Genomic DNA, 24,724 nt, shown 5'->3' with positions numbered 1-24,724 from the left:
TCAGCAATCTGCGAGGCGTTGCACTGAAAACCAATTTAAGATTATCAGATTTGCAGTGTGGCTTGCTTAATACATACTAGAAGCCACATGTATTCACACATGGCCCTCTGCTGACAAAAGGGGCATGTCCATATATTGCATCTTTTTCAACTAAACAAAAGCTTAAGGAACAGTCATTCCCTGGTTCATTTCAATGTCACTGGACAATGTCTTGACCAGTCAGAGTCGACCTACCCAGTTTAGAACATAAAAATAGAACATTTGAGTCCCTTCGACCCTCGATGTTGTGCCGAGCTATGTCCAAACCCAGGATCGCGCTCTCCCACTCCCTATCTTTCTGGTGTGCTCTATGTGTCTATCCAATAACAGCTCGAAAGTTCTTAGTGTCCGACTCCACTATCACAGCAGGCAGTGCATTGCACACCCCAACCACTCTGAGTGAAGGAACCACCTCGGACATCCCTCCTGTATCTCCCAACATGAACCTTTTAAAGTCATGCCCTCTAGTAACGGCTACATCCACCCGAGGAAATAGTCTCTACACGTCCACTCTATTGATCCCCCTCATCTTATAAACCTCTAAGTCGCCTCACATCCTCCTCTGCTCTAAAGAGAAGAGCCCCAGCTCCCTCAACCTTTCCTCATAAGACCTACCCTCCAAACCAGGCAGCATCCTGGTAAATCTCCTCTGCATTCTCTCCAATGCTTCCACATCCTCCTTATAGTGAGGTGACCAGAACTGCACACAATATTCCAAATGTGGTCTCACCAAGGTCCTGTATAGTTGCAGCATAACCCCACAGCTCTTAAACTCAAACCTCCTGTTAATAAGTGCTCACACACTTCTTCACGGCTCTATCCACTTGAGTGGCAACCTTCAGAGATCTGTGGATATGAATCCCAAGATCTCTGTTCCTCCACATTGCTCAGAACCCTGCCATTGACCCTGTAATCCACATTCAAATTTGTTCTACCAAAATGAATCCGCTTGCACTTATCAGGGTTAAACTCCATCTGCCAATTTTCTGCCGAGCTCTGCATCCTATCAGTGTCGCTTTGCAACCTATGAGACCCCTTCACCTCATTATTTTTCCACCAATCTTGGTGTCATTAGCAAATTTACTAACCCACCCTTCAGCCCCCACTTAAGAACATAAGAAATAGGAGCAGGAGTAGGCCATCTGGCCCTTCAAGCCTGCCCCGCCATTCAATAAGATCATGGCTGACCTGAAGTGGATCAGTTCCACTTTCCTGCTTTGTCCCCATAACCCTTAATTCCCTTGTCTATCAGAAACCTATCTACCCATGACTTAAATATATTCAGTGAAGTAGCCTCCACCACTTCAGTGGGCAGAGAATTCCAGACATTCACCACCCTTTGAGTGAAGACGTTCCTCCTCAACTCTGATCTAAACTGCACCCCCCCACCCCTATTTTGAGGCTGTGCCCTATAGTTCCGCTATCCTTTCTAAGCGTGAAGAATCTCTCTACCTCTACCCTATCTAGCCCCTTCATTATACTATATGTCTCTATAAGATCCCCCCTCAGCCTTCTAAACTCTGAGTACAGACCCAGTCTATTCAATCTCTCCTCATAGGCTAACCCCCTCATCTCTGGTAGCAGCCTGGTGAACCTTCTCTGCACCCCCTCCAAGGCCAATGTAACCTTTCACAAATGCGGCGACCAAAACTTCACACAGTACTCCAGTTGCGGCCTCACCAGTGCCCTGTATGGTTGCAGCAAGACCTCCCTGCTTTTATATTCTATCCCCCTTGCTATAAAGGTCAACATTCCATTTGCCACCTTGATCACGTGCTGCACCTGCAGACTGGGTTTTTGCTACTCATGCATAAGGACCCCCAGGTCCCTCTGCACCGTAGCATGCTGCAGCTTTTCGCCCTTTAAATAATAATCCCTCCTACTATTATTTCTACCAAAGTGGATAATCTTACATTTGCGAACATTATGCTCCACCTGCCAGGTCCTTGCCCACTCACTCAGCCTATCCAGATCTCTCTGCAGACTTTCCGCACCTTCCACGCAATTTGCTTTTCCACTCATCTTCGTGTCATCAGCAAATTTCGTTACCCGACACTCAGCCCCCTCCTCCAGATCGTCTGTGTAAATGGTAAACAGTTGAGGCCCCAGCACCGATCCCTACGGCACTCCACGTCACCAACTGCCAACCGGAATAGCACCCATTGATTCCAACTCTCTGCTTCCTATTAGACAATCAATAATTACTCAGGCATCTGCAATCACTTCTGCCATTTCTTTCAGAATCCTGGGATGCATTCCATCCGGTCCCAGGGACTTGTCTACCTTCAGTCCTGTTAGTCTATCAAGCACTACCTCTCTAGTGACAGTAATTGCATTAAGGACCTCATCTCCTACCATCCTTCTGTAGAACATAGAACACTACAGCACAAACACGCCCTTCGGCCCACGAGTTGCGCCGATCACATCAACACCTACCAATCTATAGACCTATCTATAACCCCCAATCCCATAAAACCCCATATACTCATCCAGAAGTCTTTTAAAAGACCCCAGCGAGTTCGCCTCCACCACCACTGACGGCAGCCGATTCCATTCACTCACCACCCTCTGAGTGAAAAACTTACCCCTAACATCACTTCTGTAGAAGGATCTAGATAGGCTGGGCGAATGGGCCAGGAAATGGCAAATGGAATTTAATGTTGGCAAGTGTGAGGTGGTCCACTTTGGTAGGAAGAATGGTAGGAAGGACTATTACTTACGTGGCGAAAAACTGCAGCAGGCGACGGTGCAGAGGGACCTCGGGGTCCTTGTGCAAAAACCCAGCTTGCAGGTGCAGCAGGGTCAGGAAGGCGAATGGGATGCTGGCCTTCATAGCGAGGGGGATTGAATATAAAAGTAGGGAGGTCTTGCTGCAGCTGTATAGGGCATTGGTGAGGCTGCAGCTGGAGTACTGTGTGCAGTTTTGGGCGCCGCACCTGCGCAAGGATATTTTGGCCCTGGAGGGAGTGCAGAGGAGGTTTACTAGGCTGATACCGGAGTTGAGGGGATTGAGCTATGAGGAGAGGCTGAATAAACTAGGCTTGTACTCGTTAGAGTTTAGAAGAATGAGGGGAGATCTCATTGAGACGTATAAGATGATGAATGGGATGGATAGGATAGAGGTGGAGAGACTCTTCCCGCTCAAAAAAGACAGTAGGACTAGGGGGCACAGCCTCAAGATAAAGGGGAGGCGGTTTAGAACGGAGTTGAGGAGGAACTTCTTCACTCAAAGGGTGGTGAATCTCTGGAATTCTCTGCCCGTTGAAGTGGTGGAGGCTGCCTCGCTAAATATTTTTAAGAAGCGGGTTGATGGGTTCTTGATAAGAGAGGGGATTAAGGGTTATGGGGAGAGGGCGGGAAAGTGGAACTGAGCCACGACAGATCAGCCATGATCTTATTGAATGGCGGGGCAGGCTCGAAGGGCTGGATGGCCTACTCCTGCTCCTATTTCTTATGTTCTCATGTTCTTATGTACTTTCCTCCCCACACCTTAAATCTATCTTTAATATTCGGCAAGCTATTTGTGTCCTCCTCCGTGAAGACTGACACAAAAATCTTATTTAAAGCCTCAGTCATTTCCTTCTTACCCACCGCTAAATCCCCCCTCTCGTCCTCCAAGGGTCCAACATTCACTCTAGCCAGTCTCCTCTTTATATATTTGTAAACACTTTTACTAGCATTTTTTATATTTAGAGCTAGTTTAGCTTCATACTCTACCTTTCCTTTCTTTATCGCTTTCTTAGTCATTCTTTGTTTTTTTTTAATCTTTCCCAATCTTCCAATTGCCCACTATTTTTAGCTGCTCTGAACGCATCAGCTTTTAATTTAATACTATTTCCTTTGATAACCATGGCTGGTTATTTCTTCTCTTACAGTCCTTCTTTACTATTGGAATATATTTCTGCTGAGTACCGAAAAAGATCTCTTTAAAAATCTTCCACTGTTCCTCAGCCGTCCTACCAACCAATCTGCACCCCCGATCTTCATTCGCCAATTCCGCCCTCATCTTATCATACTCTCCTCTGTTCAAACAGAGGATTTCCAAGTCATTGATAAAAATCACAAATAGCAGAGGACCCAGCATTGAATTTGAAAAGCTCGGCTGTTAATTGTTGCATGCTGTATTCTCTGTGGCAATATAGAACATAACAGTGCAGTACAGGCCCTTTGGCCCTCTATGTTGCGCCGACCAGTGGAACCAATCTAATGACTCTAACCTAAACTACTCCAATGTTATCCATATGCCTATCCACTGACCATTTGAATGCCCTTAAAGTTGGCGAGTCCACAACTGCTGCAGGCAGGGCATTCCATGCCCTTACTACCCTCTGAGTGAAGAACCTACCTCTGACATCCATCCTATAATTACCACCCCTTAATTTAAAGATATGTCCCTCGTGTTAGCTATCATCATCCGAGGAAAAAGGCTCTCACTGTCCACCCTGTCCAATCCTTTGATCATCTTGTATGCCTCAGTTAGGTCAACTCGTATCCTTCTTCTCTCTAATGACACCAAGATTGGGGGAAAGGCAAATTGTGCGGAGGGTGTGGAGAGTCTGCAGAAGGATCTAGATAGGCTGGGCGAATGGGCCAGGAAATGGCAAATGGAATTTAATGTTGGCAAGTGTGAGGTGGTCCACTTTGGTAGGAAGAATGGTAGGAAGGACTATTACTTACGTGGCGAAAAACTGCAGCAGGCGACGGTGCAGAGGGACCTCGGGGTCCTTGTGCATGAGTCGCAAAAACCCAGCCTGCAGGTGCAGCAGGTGGTCAGGAAGGCGAATGGGATGCTGGCCTTCATAGCGAGGGGGATTGAATATAAAAGTAGGGAGGTCTTGCTGCAGCTGTATAGGGCATTGGTGAGGCCGCAGCTGGAGTACTGTGTGCAGTTTTGGGCGCCGCACCTGCGCAAGGATATTTTGGCCTTGGAGGGAGTGCAGAGGAGGTTTACTAGGCTGATACCGGAGTTGAGGGGGTTGAGCTATGAGGAGAGGCTGAATAAACTAGGCTTGTACTCGTTAGAGTTTAGAAGAATGAGGGGAGATCTCATTGAGACGTATAAGATGATGAATGGGATGGATAGGATAGAGGTGGAAAGACTCTTCCCGCTCAAAAAAGACAGTAGGACTTAGGGGGCACAGCCTCAAGATAAAGGGGGGGCGGTTCAGAACGGAGTTGAGGAGGAACTTCTTCACTCAAAGGGTGGTGAATCTCTGGAATTCTCTGCCCGTTGAAGTGGTGGAGGCTGCCTCGCTAAATATTTTTAAGAAGCGGGTTGATGGGTTTTTGATAAGAGAAGGGATTAAGGGTTATGGGGAGAGGGCGGGAAAGTGGAACTGAGCCACGACAGATCAGCCATGATCTTATTGAATGGCGGGGCAGGCTCGAGGGGCCGGATGGCCTGCTCCTGCTCCTATTTCTTATGTTCTTATGTTCTTATGTCCCTCAGCCTTTCCTCATAAGACCTTCCCACTGTACCAGGCAACATCCTGGTAAACCACCTCTGCACCCATGCCAATGCCTCCACATCTTTCTTATAATGTGGCGACCAGAACCGTATGCAGCACTCCAAGTGTGGCCGCACCAGAGTTTTGTACAGTTGTAACATGACCTCACGGCTCCGAAATTCAATCTCTCTACCAATAAAAGCTAACACACCGTACGCCTTCTTAACAACCCTATCAACCTGGGTGCCAACTTTCAGGGAGCTATGCACATGTACCCCGAGATCTCTCTGCTCGTCAACACTACCAAGAGTCCTTCCATTAGCCCTATATTCTGTACTCCTGTTACTCTTACCAAAGTGAATCACCTCATAATTTTCCGTATTAAATTTCATTTGCTACCTCTCAGCCCAGCTCTGCAGCTTATCTATGTCCCTCTGCAAACTGTAAAATCCATCCTCCAACTTTGGTGTCGTCAGCGAATTTACTAATCTATCCTTCTACAATCTATCTCCACCAGTCACCTGCCAACGAATCAACACTCATCCCATACAGTATGAATTGTTGTTCCCCTGTTATGTTGGAAAATTATTGTTAAATGAAGGATGAAAAGTTTTGTTAGCAGTGTCTCTTCTTGCAACTAATTGTGGTCTCCTTTCATTATAGGTGGTTAGTTTACCGTCAGATGCCAGATAACTGTGAGCCATTCAATGTTGGGCAAATCCACCGTTATCTTTCAAATGTTCTTGAAGCACAGCGTAATAGGACTGTTCGTCAATCTGTGTACTCCAGAAAGAAGTTGAGGCTACTGATTGTTACTCCAGGGTGAGTGTAATTCAGAGTCGTTAGGATGTGCTTTGCATGTGAGTTCTACACACCAAGTCAAAGGCAAGAAACATCAAGATGTGACATTTAACACCTTTGTAGTTAGTTCAAGAACATCAAGAATTGTAAGAAAAGTTTGCCATTTGTCTGTCCCATCTAGGGAAGATTAACTAAATTACTTAATTAAATTTAAGAAGATAGAAAATAGATTGTTGAAAGTTAAGAATGATTTATTTTTAATGCATTTTATTCTTTTTTGTCTAATTTTTTTGGACTAAGATTCAAGAGTAGTTTTAATAATATATCATAATATGGAAATTTTTAATGCTTGTTTGGGTACTACTTACTGGCTTTCTTCATAGACTATAGAACCTAAGAGAAGATTGTCGCTCACTTAATTCAAGATTTGCCTGAGTTGTTTGCTGGTAGACTTTCCAGCAGGACACCAAGAAAGCAGTTGGCGTAGGTCCAGAGACGAGTTGTTGTATCCCAAATGTTGACATAGCTGAAAGACTCAAATTTGAACTCAAAACTGGGAAATTCTGTTCTGTTAGTCTGTGGGCTGGAGAGCTATTAAGGAATAATCTTGCCTGCCATTCATGCCCTGCTGTAGCTGCAGTGAGGATGGAGAATTTGGCGCTTAGCCAAATCTCAGTCCAGCACAATGGTATCAGAAAATCGTGGCCCGTGGCTTTCCCTATCTGACCATCAGGAATTCCTAGAAAAGTAATTTAAAACTCTCAAACTAACTTCAGTATCTCTGCCAACTCCCAATTGACCTGAATTTATATGTTAACTGAGTTGTACAAATTAAGAAGGTTTCTTGTTCTCTTAACCCTTTGATACAAAGATAGCTGATGTTCATTGGATGAATTGGTGGTTTGGAAATGAATATCAGTCAGGATTCAACTCCAGCAAATCAGGTGACAACAGAGTTGGACTCTAGTTAATATCCTTATAGATGCTCGTTGTTAAAGCTTATGCATTAGATCATTTGGGAAAGGTGCTGGAGGACATGCATCAGCGCCACATCAAGTTGTTAATGCCTTAGGAAAGATATTAAAAACCTTTCTTGCTGTTATCGATATTTTTGTGTTGCTGTTACTTGAAGAGTTCATTTAGAACTGGTTGCAGCTTGTTTTACTGCAGGCAATGGGACTTTAAACATCCTCTAATCTAGCCATGTATCTTGTTCATCCAGCAGAAGGAATTCTTCAGTTGCAAGCAATAAAAAAAACTTCAGAAATTTAATCAAAGAAAAATGTTTAATAAAGAAACTTAATTACTCCAACGCCCTAGGCCATACAAGCTCCCCACCACTCCCATCTGCTTATTTATACTGAGTTAGTTGGTCAGCTAACCACATCATTTTGTTATTGATTACATTATCTAGCTGACCCTTGCAGCATGTTACCATTGGTTACATCATAACAGATCCAATGTTATCATTGGTTACATTCTAACACCTGACCCACTTGACTTGTGTGAGGTCAATCCTCACTAAAGAGGGCTTTGGACAAGGACAGGATAGTGTGATTAGCTGATTGCTCTTACAGGGATTCAGCTCAGATAGGATGGGCTGTGTGGCTTCCTATACTATTAATTATTCCATGATTCTATTTAGAGGGGCAGGAGCAAAACTTCCCCATCCCTTCTGGCATTCTCGTAGTGATGAGAGGGCAGAGATTGCAAACATTCTTACTGTTCTCTTGTGTATGAATGAGGACTCAGTTAAAATTTTATAAGAAGGTAAGGAAATTTAATTTAGTTAAAAATGGGGGAAAAAATGTAGAAAATGGAATTAGTAAAGAAGGAAAATTCCAGTTATCAGAGAAAGCTGTCACCATTTTGGGTGATAATTTTGACTTCCATTTCAATGTTTTTGATTTGAATTTGATTTGTTTTATTATTGTCACGTGTATTAGTATTAGGAAAAGGTTTTTTTTGTGCTGTACAGACAAAGCAACTGTTTATAGAGAAGGAAAGGAGAGAGTGCAGAGTGTAGTGTTACAATCATAGCTAGGGTGTAGAGAAAGATCAACTTAGTGCAAGGTAGGTCCATTCAAAAGTTTTGACAGCAACAGGGAAGAAGCGGTTTTTGAGTCAGTTGGTACGTGACCTCAGACTTCTGTATCTTTTTCCTACCAGAAGAAGGTGTAAGAGAGAATGTCTGGGATTATTTTTGCTTTGTTTATGTATGGTTTTGAAATCTTCTATCAAGACCTATCAATCTTCTATCAAGGGAGATTAGGGAGGAAATTCCGGGTCCCTTAGCCGAGATATTTGAATCATCAATAGTCACAGCCGAGGTGCCTGAAGATTGGCAAATGTTGTACCCTTTGTTTAAAAAGGGCTGCAGGTAAAAGCCTGGAAACTACAGGCCAATGAGTCTCTCATATGTGGTGGGTAAATTGTTGGAAGGTATTTTGAGAGATAGGATCTACAGGCATTTAGAGATGCAAGGACTAATTAGGGACAGTCATCATGGCTTTGAGTGGAAAATTATGTCTCACAAATTTGAGTTTTTTGAAGGGGTAACAAGAGTTAGTTGAGGACAGTGCAGTTGCTATTGTTTACGTGGACTTTAGCAAGGCCTTTGACAAGGTATCGCATGGTAGGTTGTTGTATAAGGTTAAATCTCACCGGATCCAGGGTGAGGTTTCTAAATGGATACAAAATTGGCTTCTTGACAGAAGCCATAGGGTGGTTGTAGAGAGTTGTTTTTCAAATTGGAGGCCTGTGATGTGCCTCAGGGATCAGCGCTGGGTCCACTGTTATTTAGAACATAGAACATTACAGCGCAGTACAGGCCCTTCAGCCCTCGATGGTTCCACTGGTCGGCGCAACATAAGAACATAAGAAATAGGAGCAGGAGTAGGCCATCTGGCCCTTCGAGCCTGCCCCGCCATTCAATAAGATCATGGCTGATCTGTCGTGGCTCAGTTCCACTTTCCCGCCCTCTCCCCATAACCCTTAATCCCCTCTCTTATCAAAAACCCATCAACCTGCGTCTTAAAAATATTTAGCGAGGCAGCCTCCACCACTTCAACGGGCAGAGAATTCCAGAGATTCACCACCCTTTGAGTGAAGAAGTTCCTCCTCAACTCTGTTCTAAACCGCCCCCCCCTTTATCTTGAGGCTGTGCTCCCTAGTCCTACAATCTGCAACAATCTACAATCCTGCAACAATCTAATGACCCTCTAACCTAAACTATTTCAATATTATCCATATGTCTATCCAGTGACCATTTGAAGCCCTTAAAGTTGGCGAGTCCACCACTGCTGCAGGCAGGGCATTCTACACCTTTACTATCCTCTGAGTAAAGAACCTACCTCTGACATCTGTCCTATATTTATCACCCCTCAATTTAAAGTTATGTCCCCTCATGTTAGCCATCACCATCCGAGGAAAAAGGCTCTCACTGTCCACCCTAACTAATCCTCTGATCATATTGTATGCCTCAATTAGGTCACCTCGTAACCACCTTCTTTCTAACAAAAACAACCTCAAGTCCCTCAGCCTTTGCTCATAAGACCTTCCCACCATATCCTGGTAAATCTCCTCTGCACCCTTTCCAATGCTTCCACATCTTCCTTATAATGCAGTGATCAGAACTGTACACAATATTCCAAGTGCAGCCGCACCAGAATTTTGTGCAGCTGCAACATGATCTCCCAGCTCCAAAACTCAATCCCTGTACCAATAAAAGCTAACACACCATATGCCTTCTTAACAACCCTATCAACCTGCATGCCAACTTTCGGGGATCTACGTACATGTACACCGAGATCTCTCTGCTCATCCACATTACCAAGAGTCTTTCCATTAGCCCAATACTGTGTAATCCTGTTACTCCTTCCAAAGTGAATCACCTCACACTTTTCTGCATTAAGCTCCATTTGCCACCACCCAGCCCAGCTCTGCAGCTTATCTATGTCCCTCTGCAAACTGTAACATCCATCCGCACTGTCTACAACTCCTCTGACTTTAGTGTCATCTGCAAATTTACTAATCCACCCTTCTACATCCTCAGCTTAATGCAAGGTAAGTCCATTCAGAAGTCTGACGGCAGCAGGGAAGAAGCTGTTCTTGAGTCAGTTGGTACGTGACCGCAGACTTCTGCATCTTTTTCCCAATGGAACAAGGTGGAAGAGAGAATGTCCGGGGTGTGTGGGGTCCTTAATTAGGCTGCTTTGCCGAGACAATGGGAAGTGTCAATGGATGGGGAAAAAGAGAAGTAGTTGGGTGGATTAGTAAGTTTGCTGATGACACCAAAGTCGGAGGTGTGGTAGATTGTGAGGAAGGGTGTCGAAGTTTGCAGGGTGACTTGGACAGGTTGCAGAGCTGGGCCGCGAGGTGGCGGATGGAGTTTAATGCGGAGAAGTGTGAGGTAATCCATTTCGGTAGGAATAACAGATGTGTTGAGTATAGGGCTAACGGGAGGACTTTGAATAGAGTGGAGGAGCAGAGGGATCTAGGTGTATGTGTACATAGATCCCTGAAAGTTGGGAATCAAGTAGATAAGGTTGTTAAGAAGGCGTACGGTGTCTTGGCGTTTATTGGTAGGGGGATTGAATTTAGGAGTCGCAGCGTCATGTTGCAACTGTACACAACTCTGGTGCGGCCGCACTTGGAGTACTGTGTGCAGTTCTGGTCCCCACATTACAGGAAGGATGTGGAGGCTTTGGAGAGGGTGCAGAGGAGGTTTACTAGGATGTTGCCTGGTATGCAGGGGAGGTCCTATGAGGAGAGACTGAGGGATTTGGGGTTGTTTTCACTGGAAAGAAGGCGGCTAAGAGGGGATGTTATAGAAACATATAAGATGATTAGAGGTTTAGATAGGGTGGATGGTGATAGCCTGTTTCCTCGGATGGAGAAAGCTAGCACGAGGGGGCATGGCTTTAAATTAAGGGGGGGTAGTTATAGGACGGATGTCAGGGGTAGGTTCTTTACCCAGAGGGTGGTGAGGGACTGGAATGCCCTGCCTGCTGCAGTTGTAAATGCGCCTAGTTTGGGGGCGTTTAAGAGATTGGTGGATAGGTTTATGGACGAAAAAGGATTGGTTTAGATTAGTGGGTCAGTGTTTTTTTTTAAAAATAAGACTGGTCGGCGCAACATTGTGGGCCGAAGGGCCTGTTCCGCGCTGTTATGTTCTATGTTCTATTATTAAACTAGAAGGAGTGCAGGAAAGGTTTACTGGGATGTTACTGGGATTTGTTGGATTGAGTTACAAGGAGAGGCTGGATAGACTGGGACTTCTTTTCTCTGGAGTGTTAGAAGGTTGAGAGGTGATTTTATAGAGGTCTTAAAATAATGAGGGGCACAGATCAACTAGATAGTCAATATCTTTTCCCAAAAGTCAAGGAGTCTGAAACTAGAGGGCATAGGTTTTAGGTGAGAGGGGAGAGATACAAAAGTGTCCAGAGGGGCAATTTTTTCATGGAGGGTGGTGAGTGTCTGGAACGAGCTGCCAGAGGTAGAAGTCGAGGTGGGTTCAATTTTGTCTTTTAAAAAGCATTTAGATAGTTACATGAATAAGATGGGTATCGAGGGATATGGGCCAAATGTGGGCAATTGGGATTAGCTTAGGGGTTTTAAAAAAAAAGAGAGCGGCCCGGAAAAGTTGGGCTGAAGAGGTTGTTTCCATGCTGTAAACCTCTGACTCTCTGATCTATACATGCTTAATCCAGGTGAGTTAATTTTTTATTCAGCTGTTCAAAAGTGCAAAGGACATTTGAAGCATGGTGTGCCTGCAGTTCATTTTAGAGGGTGATTAAATGGTTTAAATGCTTAGATTGTTCTTCCAATGAAGTGCTTCAATTAGAATGTATAATTGTTCAAATTAAAAGGCTCTACCACACAATGACCAGTGTTTGAGGCTGTTTTAGCTTTTTCTTGGAATCTTCAATGAAATGTTGCTGCTGCTCTGTAACTAATTTTTAATTCATACACATACTTTGTTTTTTTCCTAGATATACTGATGTTATTGATGTTGTGCAGGCTATCCAGATGCATCCAGACCCTGAAGTTCAGTCTGCGTTCATCATTGGTGCTATCACTGCATGTGTTGACCCACAGTGCTCGACCATGGAACACAGGTGCCCTTAAAGTGCTTGCTCAATATTTTAAATTGAAAAACTTGGAATTTTTCCTTCTGCTCGCCTTTACTAAATTGACACTAACCATCCATATTGATCTAAAACCATTATGCATATGCAGGTTTAATGTGCTTAAATGCAAGATTCATTTCAATTGTAAGATCAAGGATCAGATTTTCAACCACTGATTTTGGCTAATTGAGGCTAATCTATTTAAAAGCAAGTTGAGTGCTAAGATGTGATCTGTTAATAAGCTGAAATTCTCCACAGCTGACGTCAAATTGCTAAGTATTTTCATCATTTCTCTTTAGATTTCAGATCTCCAGCTCTTGCACTGTTTTTTGCTTTTGCTTTTCTATTCGTAACCAGAGAATTGCCTCTTGAGTGCCTTCCTTCCTATACCTTCAATATTACTTCATAAAGATTTAGCTCTGACTTCCCCTGCTTCTCAGCTGCCTGTTGGAGAGACGATCTGAAAAGTGTTAGTTTCAACATGTACGTTAATAATGCTTGAGTATACCTCAAAACTTCTCTTGAACCTTTCATCATCTCTGTTGTCAGACTGTTTGACATTCAGAGCTGATGAGCAGAAATTTCTTCCAGTTAAACGCAAGTAAGGCAGAAGATTGAATACCTGATTAAAAACTTGGTTCCCTTGCCACGATCTCAGTCTTTTTCCTAGGCAGCTATCTGAAGAGAAGCAGTGGCATAGTGATATTGTCACTGAACTAGTAATCCAGAGACCCTGGCAATTCTCTGGGGATATGGGTTCGAATCCCACCATGGCAGATGTGAAATTTGAATTCAATAAAATTTGGATTTACAAGTTTAATGATGACCATGAAACCCTTGTTGATTGATGTTAAAATCTATCTAGTTCACTAATGTCCTTTAGGAAAGGAAATCAGCCGTCTTACCCGGTCTGGCTTCCGTGTGATTCCAGAGCCATAGCAATATAATTGACTCTTTTTAAAAAATGCCCTCTGAAATGGAGGGCCATTGGGGATGGACAATAAATGCTGGCCCAGCCAGCAGTGCTCATATCCCGTAAATAAAAAAGCTGAGCCAAACTGGTCACTTCCCTAGTGTTGCATTTAACATAGCGATGAGTTCCCAACAATTGGTATACTGTTGCCCATTTAACATTTAAGAAGGTGGTGGTGAGCTGTTTTCTTGAACTGCTGCAGTCCATCCATGTGGTGTAGGTACTGTCAGGAATGGAGTTTCAAGATTTCAATCCAATGACCGAAGGAACGTGATATAATTCCAAGTCGAGTTGGTTTTGAGGGGAATTTGCAGACCATGCACCTGCTGCCCTTGTCCTTCTGTGAAGTAGAGGTTGCAGGTGCTGTTAAAGGAGGTTTGACAAACTGTTGCAGTGCACTTTGTAGATAGTGCACACTGCTGCCAGTGTGCATCCGGCATGAATGTTTAGACTGGTGGATGGTTGCCAATCAAGTTGGCTGTTTTGTCCTGGATGCTGTCTAGCTTTTCAAGGGTTGTTAGAACTGTACTCATCCAGACAAGTGGAGAGAATTCAATCAAACTCCTGAGTTGTGTTTTGTAAATGGCGAACAGACTTTGTAAACTCGGGAGGTGAATTACTTGCTGCAAAATTTCCAGTTTATGACCTGCTCTTGTAGCCACAATATTTATACACCTGGTTCAGTTCAGTTTCTGGTCAATGCGATTGGTTTGGTTGGAACATCTTAGATATCTTTGCTATGAGTTATTCATGGTTGTGGTTTTGTTTATTTTTTGTAAGTATGTTCCTGAATAAATTTTGTTTGGTAAAAGGTCCCAGCGGGTCATATGAATTGTACCTCAGGTGAAATACATCATGCTTATCCTAGCCAAATTCAAGGTTCAGAACTTGATCCACCGGGAGTTTCTGACCTTAATCACATCAGAATCAGTTATCACCTCATCCATTACCTCTACCATCTCTGCTTTTACGATGCTTTGTTAGCATCCTCTTTCTTAGTAAACATCAATACAAAATACTTGTTAAGTATCTGAACCTTGCCCTGCATCTTGATACACATATCACTACTTTTGTCCTACCCCATATTTTACTGCTCACTTATTATTTACATGTAGATATAGAAGATGTCTGGTCTCTTTTATGTGATTATTTCAGTTTGGCTGTGAAATATTTCTAAATTTTACCGTCTTAGTAGAAAAGCTTTTGTCCTGGATGATCACTGATTTTTTTTTTTGGGCAGCAGATATAGAATCATAGAATCCTACGTTGCAGGAGGCGGCGATTCAACCCATCGAGTCTGCACTGACCACAATCCCACCCAGGTCTATACCCATAACCCCATGCGTTTACCCTTCTAATCCCCCGTGACACGAAGGGGCAATTTAGCATCGTCAATCCACTTAATCCACACTTCTTTGGACTGAGGGGGGGAAACCGGAGCACCTGGAGGAAATCCCAGAATGGGGAGAATGTGCAAACTCCACACAGTGACCCAAACCTAGAATCAAACCTGGGTCTGTAGCGCCATAGGGCAGCAATGCTAACCACGGTGCCACCACATCACCATTATGCTGTACAGTCCAGACTGCAGTCTGCCCCATCCTGGCTAAACTCTTTGTAGTAATTTTAGATTTTAAGTCATTCATCATTGATGTTGGCAGGATTCTTTGACCCCACTGCAGAGAATGAAGATTTGGCTGAATGCCAAATTCTACATCACTTGTAGTGGTGGCCAGGGTTTTACAGCCGTTGTTTTTCTTTTTTAAAAAATCACAGATAATTTGAAATTGAGCATCAAGAACAAGTTGAAATGAAATTTAATATTGATATACTTTGGGAGGAAGGGGAAAGATTGCAAGCATGTGAAAATTGGGAGAAAAAGATTACGTGGCTCATTAACACTCATGGCCCCCTCATTTACATTCTTTTTTAGAGCATCATTTAACAGACGTTTCCTATCCCCCAAAAAATAGAAGAATTACATAGAGCCAAAAAGGGAAACAATGCAGTAAAATTTATCTCTCAACTTGTCCAGATAACAATATTGAATCATGCTCGTGTTAACTGATAAATACATACCTGTGGTAAGAATTTTCCTTGAACCCAGCGAAGGGCCAGCCCATTTCTCTTGAAGACATGCATAGGGTCAACAAAAACTGCAAAGTAAGCAGCTTGTTCCAAAAAAATTAGATTGTGTACATTCAATTGAAAGGGTACGGTGCAGCATTGTAGAGGGTCATAAATTATATCTGTATGATGAAGCAGATAAAAATTATAAAAAGACACTGACATTTCAGGTTTTTGAAATGTAAGAATGGAGCGCCAGAACATTGCTACAAAATTACATTTCAAACATAGTTCAGGGTTGGCAACATTTTTACTGGTAAGAGTGAAGAACTAATTGAGTTATAGAATTTTGATCTTTTTTATTTTAATTACCAGTAAAATCAACTTAACATATTTAACTGGATGTTAAAAATTGAGGCATTTTTTGACTATCAGTGTGACATTTTTAATAAAAAGTTAATAAAACATTAATATTGTCTCACCTATAATAGAAACAATTATAGTTACAACTTTAAAATTTGAACCAAAGGCATTATCTATAACCATGGTATGATTGTACCATTTCAAGTTTTAGACATGATGATTCTTGTTTAAATAATCACTTGAAACTGTAAAGTGCAGGGTAATATTAACTTTTTACCCTCCCAGTAAAAGCATGCTTTTTTTTAACTTTATTAAAGGTTTTTTCATATTAATGCAATTCAAATGGAAAAGGTTGCTGCAAATGAGATATTAAAAAACTTCATGTGGCTTTGAAACCTGCAGGTTGCCAATGTCCAGTGTAGTTCAAGCATTGCAGTTTTAAAGAACTAATTAAAACAAAAAGCCAAATTCTGATACATATGATGAGCACACATCTTTATCATATAAAAAAAGCTTTTTTAAAAATGTTTATTGTTGGAACGAAGGAAAAGTAAGATCACAAGAATTGGGGGTGATTTTACTTGAAGTACTGAGCGGGCTTGAAACTGGGAGAGTTTCGGGTCTGACTTTTGGGCGTGTTTACAGGGCCCCCCACCCATACTCAGCCTGCCTGCAAAAATATCAGCAAACCTGTTGCTTGCTGCAGAAGCATGTGGGGTGGGGCTTAACACGGCCAAAACCCTGCAGAGGTAGTGCGCATTTGCAAGTCTCTGATGCTATGCATGCGCAATAGCAGAGACCTGACGGAAAAGAGAGAGCTGTCAGGACCTTGCTGGTGCAAGTTGCCTGAAACAGCGCCCCCGCTCCCCGCTTTTTTTCTCCCAGGCAAAGACAAGTGATTAATCCTACTTTTATGCTCATCCTTTATTCCCTTTCCTATTTGAAGATCCTGACTCTTGATGGGTACAGTTCCTTGGGTTCTAGCATCATACTTGTCTGTTTCTGTAAACTTCTGTTATTTACATGACAACTCAGATCTTGAATATTAGCAGGTGGTTTGAACTTGGGGGCATTCATATCCAAGCCCAATGCTACCCTCAGTTGATATCCATACACCTACTTTCCAGCAGGGGTCACTGGATTGCCATCAGAGAAGAGAGTTTTCATTGGATTTGTTTATGCTCTCCACAGCACAAAAAATACAGTTTAGATTAATTTTGGAAATCATGGCGAGACATCACTGGGATTCCACTGTCAATTTATACAAGTAAAACAGTCAAAGAATCTAGTCTGTTGAGTTTTCAAATCTCAAATCCTTTCATGAGGCCTGGTTTCCTAATTAGCTCTATACCTCATTCGACCTGTTACATTGTTTTCTCCTCTCTTATCTTCTGTTTGCAGATGTTCAAACTTTGCTTCCTTATATAGCACCATATCTCCAACTCGTTATTACTCAGTTTGTATGTAGTATTTTGCAGGTCAGTGAGATGATTGTTCCCTGTAGTAGAATGAAATTGAGTTGCTATGGGTGTCACTCCAAATACTCAAAAATTATGTGTACAACATGAACAAAAGAGACTAATGTAGCCGAAAATTAAAAACATGAACAACTGATCCTTGCTGTAATCTACTCGTCACCTCAATCCAGGTTGATCTCTTATGGCATTAAAGTTGCTATATAAATTTGAGTTGCTTTCAGTTAAGACACTTAATGAAATTACTATCTTGAAATATAATATTTTTATGTTGGGTATAAATGTGATTATATTTATTCACTTGTTGTAACTGTGGTGTGAAGAACTGTTGGAAAGTTTCAGCGTTTCAATAACTGAATTGACTGAAAATTGCCTTAAATTTCCAAACTCTTCTTGAGAAGGTTTTTTTTGTTTAGGATACAGGTAATGTTGAGCTGCTAAACCAGTAGAATTACCCCAGACCATAAAAGTCTGCAGCACAGAATTTTCCCAGTGTATACCCAATATTTTAAAGCGATCCAAATCAATGGATTCCTTTTAAGGTTCAGTCAACAATAACTAGAACATCCTGAGCAATGATTTTTCTTCCTGCTGCACTTCTGGTGTTCTCCAAGGATCTACCTTTGACTACTTTGTCTTCCTCATCCAGATGCTACCCCTTAATGTTATTTTCAGAAAATATTGGGTAATGATCCACAATATACATTGACAACACCCAGGTCTACCCCTGCTGCCTTGGTATTGGCAAACTGTGTGGTCAATATCCAACCTTGGATAAACATCAGCTTCCTCCAGTTAAATATTGGTCAGACTGAAGCAGTTATCTTTGACCCACACCATTAAAGCTCCATGATGGCACTATCACTATCTTCATCCTTCTTCCTGATTGCTGCCTTGGTTTGAACCATGGTGTCATTTTTGAATTCAAGCTGAACTTCCAATCTCCTTTCCCCTGCAACAAGCCTGCCTACTTTGCCTCCAAAGTATCGCCACTCTTTCTCTACCCATGTCTTGTTCTGAAATCAGCAGTCCTGTCTTTACCATCTCCAACATTGCAACAGTGACTATGCTTAGGAAAAAGCAAGTACATCATCGCCTGTAAAAGTGTTTTACGTTGTTCTGTGGTCATAAAGAGCACTATAAATGCTAATCATTTTTTAAATTCCAAAGCTCTTTTGGCCAACCTCAATATTTTTGGAGTCCCAAGCACTCATCGCCCCTTTATTGGTTGATCTGCTTTGACTCCCAATCCACAATGCCTCCAGTTTAAAGCTCTCCTCTCTGTTCAGTTCCCTTCATGGTCTCACCCCTCTAAGTCTAATGCTCTCCAGTCCTTTAAGGTTCAGTTGGTAGCACTATCACCTTGAGTCACAGGGTGTTAATTCCTACTTCACACGCCAGGCCTTGCATATAAAAATCAAGGCCAACACCCCAGTACAGTAATGAGGGAGTATTGCACTTTTGGAGTGGTTGCAAAAGACCCCAGGGCACTAATTCAAAGAGTGGGAAGTTTTCCCCAGTGTCCTGACCAATATTTATTCCCCAAGCAGCATCACAAAGAACAGTTTGTCTCTCGCTAATATTGCTTTCTGAGAGTTTGCAATGTGCAAATTAGCTGCAGTGTTTCTTGCAATAGAATAGTGACTGCACTGCAGGAAGTGTTTAATTGGCTATAAAGTGCTTTGATTTGTCTGACAGTCATGAAGAATACTATATAAATACAAGTTTTTTTTCCTTTCCTTTTTCCCTTTTCTTCATCACTGTGTGTCAACAATTTATTTAGGCCAAGATCTCTCAAATGGCAATTGATCTGTTTCTGGTTAAGTGTTTCAAGAAAAATATTGACTTTTGGGAGAACTTTTTAAAATTGTGTTTTTTCCACTGGTAAGCAGGTCCTCACTTTAACATCCCATCCAAGCAGTGCAGATTCCTGTTGGTACTGCACTGGAGTGTAAGACCTGGATTATGTACTCATGATTCTGGCTTGACTCATAAGCAGGGATTTTTCCAACTGAGCCTAATCTTTGTATTTTTTAATCTGTTTAGCTCAAATGTCCCAAAAGGCTTGAGTTCAGAGTGAATGGCAATTCATCTACATAACTGAAAATTTTGCACTAATTTATGTTCGGAACTTGACTGACATACTCATGTCAATTGATGCCACAGGAGTGCTGATGGGCTGTTGATATCTGAAAATGCAGCCTTGTTAATCCTGAACAAATATTAGTTCTTATATTACTCAAACTACTACTTTTCAGCTTTCTGGAACTGGAAGCAACTTGTCCCAATTTGTGAAAGTGACAGTTTTCTGCCAGGTTTTGACCATTATAATTCAAAATATCCATTTAGGAATCAAATTTCATCAGTGAAACTCTTCAGTTGTCAGATGGGCAAAATTTTCCCGTCCTGCCTACCGCACGAATTGCAGCAGGTGGAACAGGACCATGCAAAGGTCTGTTGACCTCTGGAGGGGTTTTCTAGTCTTGGGGTGAGCGCGGCTGGAAATTCCTACTCCTAAATTCAGTACATTTCACTCGTACATTCCTTCTTGATTTGCTGCTTCCTTTTCTCTGAATCAATTATCTACATTCTTTCTGCAGTTTGCTCTAGCTCTTTAGTCATAAGTGGATTTTGTTTTCTTATCAACATTCAAATATTTTAGTTAATTCTGTACTGTTTGGCGAAATGTGATTTTCCCTTAATGCCGCTTTCACATTTCACAAACAGTGGGCATTTTTTGAAAAAAAATCCTGTACTAATAAAAGTTTTAATTCTGAGCAAATCCATTTTTATTTTAGCAAGGTGATTGGTTCGTGGTGTTTTTGCCCTCCAAAATGATCATTCTTGGTTTAAGCTTAATATTTTTAGTTTGCCAGAATGTTGTATAGTTATTGCACTTGTTAAAATGCAAACTTGTAGCTATTTGTTGCAATTGTTTGAGGTTTCCAGTACTACCACATAAGGTATATATATTTGTGGTGCTGGTATCAAGACTTTTTACAATGCAGTAAATGGAATGTGATAGCAGACTGGAGTGTGAGCTTGTTTAGAACATAATGACCTTGAACTTATGTGAGTTGTAAAGACAACAAACTGTTTCATGTTTGTAAGTCAATTTACAGATTATTTTGTATGATGCTTCACTGAGAAGCATATTATTAACACATTTTTCCAAATATCAGTTTTGTTGCTTAATACCAGTCTTTTTTTTGCAGGCTATTTTTCCCCAAGCTTTTGGATCAGTGCTCTCAAGGTATGCAAGATTGATACACAAGGCTGTATGATGCGGAAAATAATTTCCCTTTTGATATCCTGTCCTCCTTTCACTATTCTGCCCTCTTTTCACAATTACTGCTGATATTGGTAGAATTTTGTGTGATTTTGTTCAAATAATGAGTGCATGTTCACACTTTCCCGTTTTTTATTTTGGTTTAACAGCATCTTTTGAAAGTCACTACCTAAGCATTGAGTGGTATTTTTGATGCATTCAAGATTAGAAGATTTGAAGTTAATTTCCAGTTGTATTTATTGATTTTCATTCTCATAACATTAGCAAGCAGTGCATAGATTAAGCCTGGATTCTTCATGGTACACTGATTCAGCTGTTAGCGCGACTTTTCACTTTTACTGCGATTTTATCACAGATCTCAGTTCTGTTCTTACATAGTGTTCGTGCGCATGCTTTGAAATTGCGTGAAGAAATTGTGGAGGGGGGGATGGGGGGGCACTCCTGTCTACTCCGGTACACGAAGAGAATTTATATACTGATTGAACTGTTGTTGCTCCTATTAATGTTACAATCCCTGTAGGCTAACTTGAAGGAATTGCACAATGGGGGTTTAAGGCTTTCACTGTAATATAAACTATATGTAACATTATGTAAACACTATTTAATTAGACAACATGCACTCTGAACTGTAGAAATTATTCTCCACTTATCAGTTCAGAATAATCCTTAGCTCCTGAGGGCTTGCTTCCCTTCTGCTGGATAACTTCTAATCCTGAATTAGCTTTTACATTGAGGGTTAACCTGGAGATTTATTCCTCTAACAAAGCTATGTAAATCCTCCAGCCTTGTTTCAATCTTCACAAACCCTTCCTCTTCAATCCAAGTGTGAGCTCCTACTCAGTATCTTTCATGTAAACTATTGCTGTCTCTGTCTCTCCTCGGATTCTTGCAGATTGACAGTGTGAGGTTCACTGATTATATTAAGAAGATGCCTTGTAAGTCAATCCTATGATGGCTTCCTTTGAATACCCCCCACCCCCCTTCATAGCAACGTGAATCACGTAGGCTTTGTACCTTTAGGTTCCCAACTTAATTATTTCTGGAAAATAAATTAGAATGTTTAAAGCCTAACACCTTACTGGACTTTGGAGACTTAACTAATCATCATCAGCACAAATGCATTGGTCATTATCTGCAGGCATAAACACCTTGCACCTTCTTCCCTGTAAAACAACCTTGAATTCCCTTTAATTTTTAACAAACAGGCCATCCCAGCTTGCTTGATTCCCTTCATTTCTCGATTTTACTGTAATTAATGACAGTTGTCAAACATAACAATCTTATTAAACCTTAGATAATTTAAGTCAGCAAGTAGAATTTGGGGATCTTCTGGTCTTACTGTCTTAAAGTGAGGCATACCTAGAATGCCACTAAGGAAAACATGAAATTCAATTGTCGGTGGTTAAACCATTGGAAATAGTAGATCCATGGGTGTTTGGTGGTTATTTTCCCAAACTCTTTGGATTCTGGAATGGTTTCCACAGATTGGAGGATAGCTAATGTAAGCCCACTATTCAAAAAGAAGGTAGAGAGAAAAAGGAAACTGTAGATCAGTGAGCCTGATGTCGATATTGGGGAAGTTGCTAAAGACCATTATCAAGGATTTCATAACTCGACAGTGGTATAATCAGACAAAGTCAGCATGGATTTACAAAAGTGAAATCATGCTTGATGAACCCATTGAAATTTTTTATGGATGTAACTAGTAGAGTTGACCAAGGAGAACATGTGGATGTGGTTTCTTTAGCCTTTCAGAAGGCTTTCGACAAAGTCTCACGTAACAGGAAGGCAGTTAGGTTTGTATTCACTAGAATTTAGAAGAATGAGAGGGGATCTCATAGAGACTCATAAAATTCTAACTGGGAACATTCTTTCTGAATCGACCCTATGATGGGTGAGTACGGAACTATGGGTCATAGTTTGAGGGTGGCGGGGGGAACCCTTTTAGAACTGAGGTGAGAAAAGATTTCTTCACCGTGAGTGGTGAACGTGTGGAATTCACTACTGCAGAATGCAGTTGAGGCCAGAACGTTATCTGATTTTAAGAAGAAATTAAATATAGGTCTTTGGAGCTAAAGGAATCAAGGGATATGGTGTGGGGTGGAGGGAAACGGGATCAGCATATTGAATTTGATGATCAGCCACGATCAGAATGAATGGCAGAGCAGGCTCAAAGGGCCGAATGGCCCTGCTTCTCATTGCTATGTTTTTATTGAAACCTTTTGAATTGTGGTGTGTACTGAGAAAAAGTAAAATGTCAAATAACTAAAACAAATTATAACGAAGTTCTCTTAAATACAACTGTATAATTAAACACTTCTTTACAAATAAAATCTGTAAATAATATTACACAGAAACAATACTTTTAACTGTTAATTAATACATGTGACAGTAATAAATCAAAATCAAACACCATGGCAATGCAAATATTAAGTGAAACCAATTAGCATAAAAATAAACATTTTCATTTAATATTTAGTCATTAAATTTCTTGTTCCTTTTTTCCAGGCTTGGTCAGTAATGTTGTTTTTACAAGCTTGACTACTGAGCAAAGACATCCGCTTTTGGTACACTTACAGAAGTTGATTCGTGTAGCAAATCCCAGCATTGCATTCATTCTTGCAGAAAAGGGAGCAGTGACCAGGTATTCAATTTTTTTATACTTTGCAGCTGAAATACCAATGTTTTTGAATTTGCTGTTCATTCAAAAGGCGTACCCAGTGAGTAATAACAAACTAGCTCTCTATATATTTTAAAATAATCTATAAAGTTAATTTGAAACAAAAGTATCTTGCAACTTTAGCAGTAAAACTCAGTTAGACATTTCTATGACAAATTCAGAATCTCTCTCCAATCTCGTGTCCCAAATGAAGGGAAGAAATTAATGTCCTTTGCTGTGGTGAGTTTGGTGGTGGCAAGGGTATTTAATTGGGTGGTAACGTGTCAGTTGTGGACACTACCACCTTACTGCCGCCACCCCTGATAAAGTCTGTATCAGAAAAGCCCATGGGCAGCCTACGACCTTCTTGCTTCTGTACTAACTGAGACCCTTAAGTTGACAATGCCCATTTAATAGCCTCATCCCAACACCATTGGCATTAACTGAATGGCAGGCATTGGGCAGGCCATGCAGGGAGCATGACGAGCAAATTCTGGCATGTTTGCTTGCAGCTCCCGGGGTGAGGATCCTCATTCAAAGGCACTCAGTGGTCGATCGAGGGACTCTACATCAGGAAGGGGGAAACCCTAAGAACCACCCCCTTGCCTTTGCTGTTGATATCCTATTCCCCCTTACCCTGGAATTTTCACCCTATGGTCATTCAGATATGCCTATTTGAGGCAGCATGGTGGCACAGTGGTTAGCATTGCTGTATCACAGTGCCAAGGACTCAGGTTCAGCCTGGCCTCAGGTTACAGCCTGTGCAGAGTCTGCATGGGTTTCCTCCCACAGTCAAAGATGTGTGGGTTAGGTTGGCCATGCTAAATTGCCCCTTAGTTTCAGGGGCTCAAGCAGGGTAAATATGTGGGTTATGGGGCTAGGGCCTGGGTGGTATTGTGGTTGGTGCAGAGTCGATGGGCAAAATGGCTTCCTTCTGCACTGTAGGGATTCTGTAATTCAGCTGGGAGTTATAACCGCAGCAACTACTGCCACTGATGACGCAGCGTTTCCGCAGAGCTGTCAGCTCTTCAATGGTGGGCTTACTCTCTCAGGATTGTTGATCCTGGGGAAGGCTTGCTTCTGTACTGTCAGGTGCCTAAGTGTACTTGATATGTTCAGATACACCATCGGGTTGATGAGCTAGTGGGCAAAATCCATGTTGCCTCCATTAAATACTACCTGAAAAGTATGATTTGTAAACTTGTTAATGTTTTTGTCAATAATATGTACATGAAAGATACAATATGCGTCTAAACAAAGGATGGTGGAATAAATTTAATTGTAGATGTTCAGTCCCTGATTTTACTGGCGCATCTGCCTGAAATCAGGGCAGGAGAGACTCGCCGAATGGCATTCTCTTGTCGGTCTCGGGCACGATCTTACGAGCCGGGGCAGGCATGCCGGTAAAATTCTGATCTAAGGAATATAATAATTTAGGAAAGAATATTATTATCATTAAATTAGAATGTATGAGGCTTAC

General features: G+C 41.7%; 1 protein-coding gene across 3 annotated transcripts in view; it reads left to right on the top strand.

Annotated features, from left to right (window-relative positions):
* dnaaf9 (dynein axonemal assembly factor 9) overlaps positions 1-24,724 on the top strand; it is a 172,253-nt gene that overhangs the window by 116,289 nt on the left and 31,240 nt on the right. For all 3 annotated transcript variants that reach the window (XM_080194312.1, XM_080194221.1, XM_080194405.1), the window contains 4 exons: positions 6,150-6,308; positions 12,281-12,406; positions 20,512-20,549; positions 23,094-23,229. In XM_080194312.1, coding sequence (XP_080050438.1) covers positions 6,150-6,308; positions 12,281-12,406; positions 20,512-20,549; positions 23,094-23,229 — 459 coding nt within the window. The remainder of the gene's footprint in view (positions 1-6,149; positions 6,309-12,280; positions 12,407-20,511; positions 20,550-23,093; positions 23,230-24,724) is intronic.

Source organism: Carcharhinus amblyrhynchos, chromosome 1, assembly GCF_965287045.1.
Source record: "Carcharhinus amblyrhynchos chromosome 1, sCarAmb.v2.hapA, whole genome shotgun sequence".
Classification (NCBI taxonomy): Eukaryota; Metazoa; Chordata; class Chondrichthyes; order Carcharhiniformes; family Carcharhinidae; genus Carcharhinus; species Carcharhinus amblyrhynchos.
This window is presented reverse-complemented; position numbering and strand designations above follow the sequence as displayed.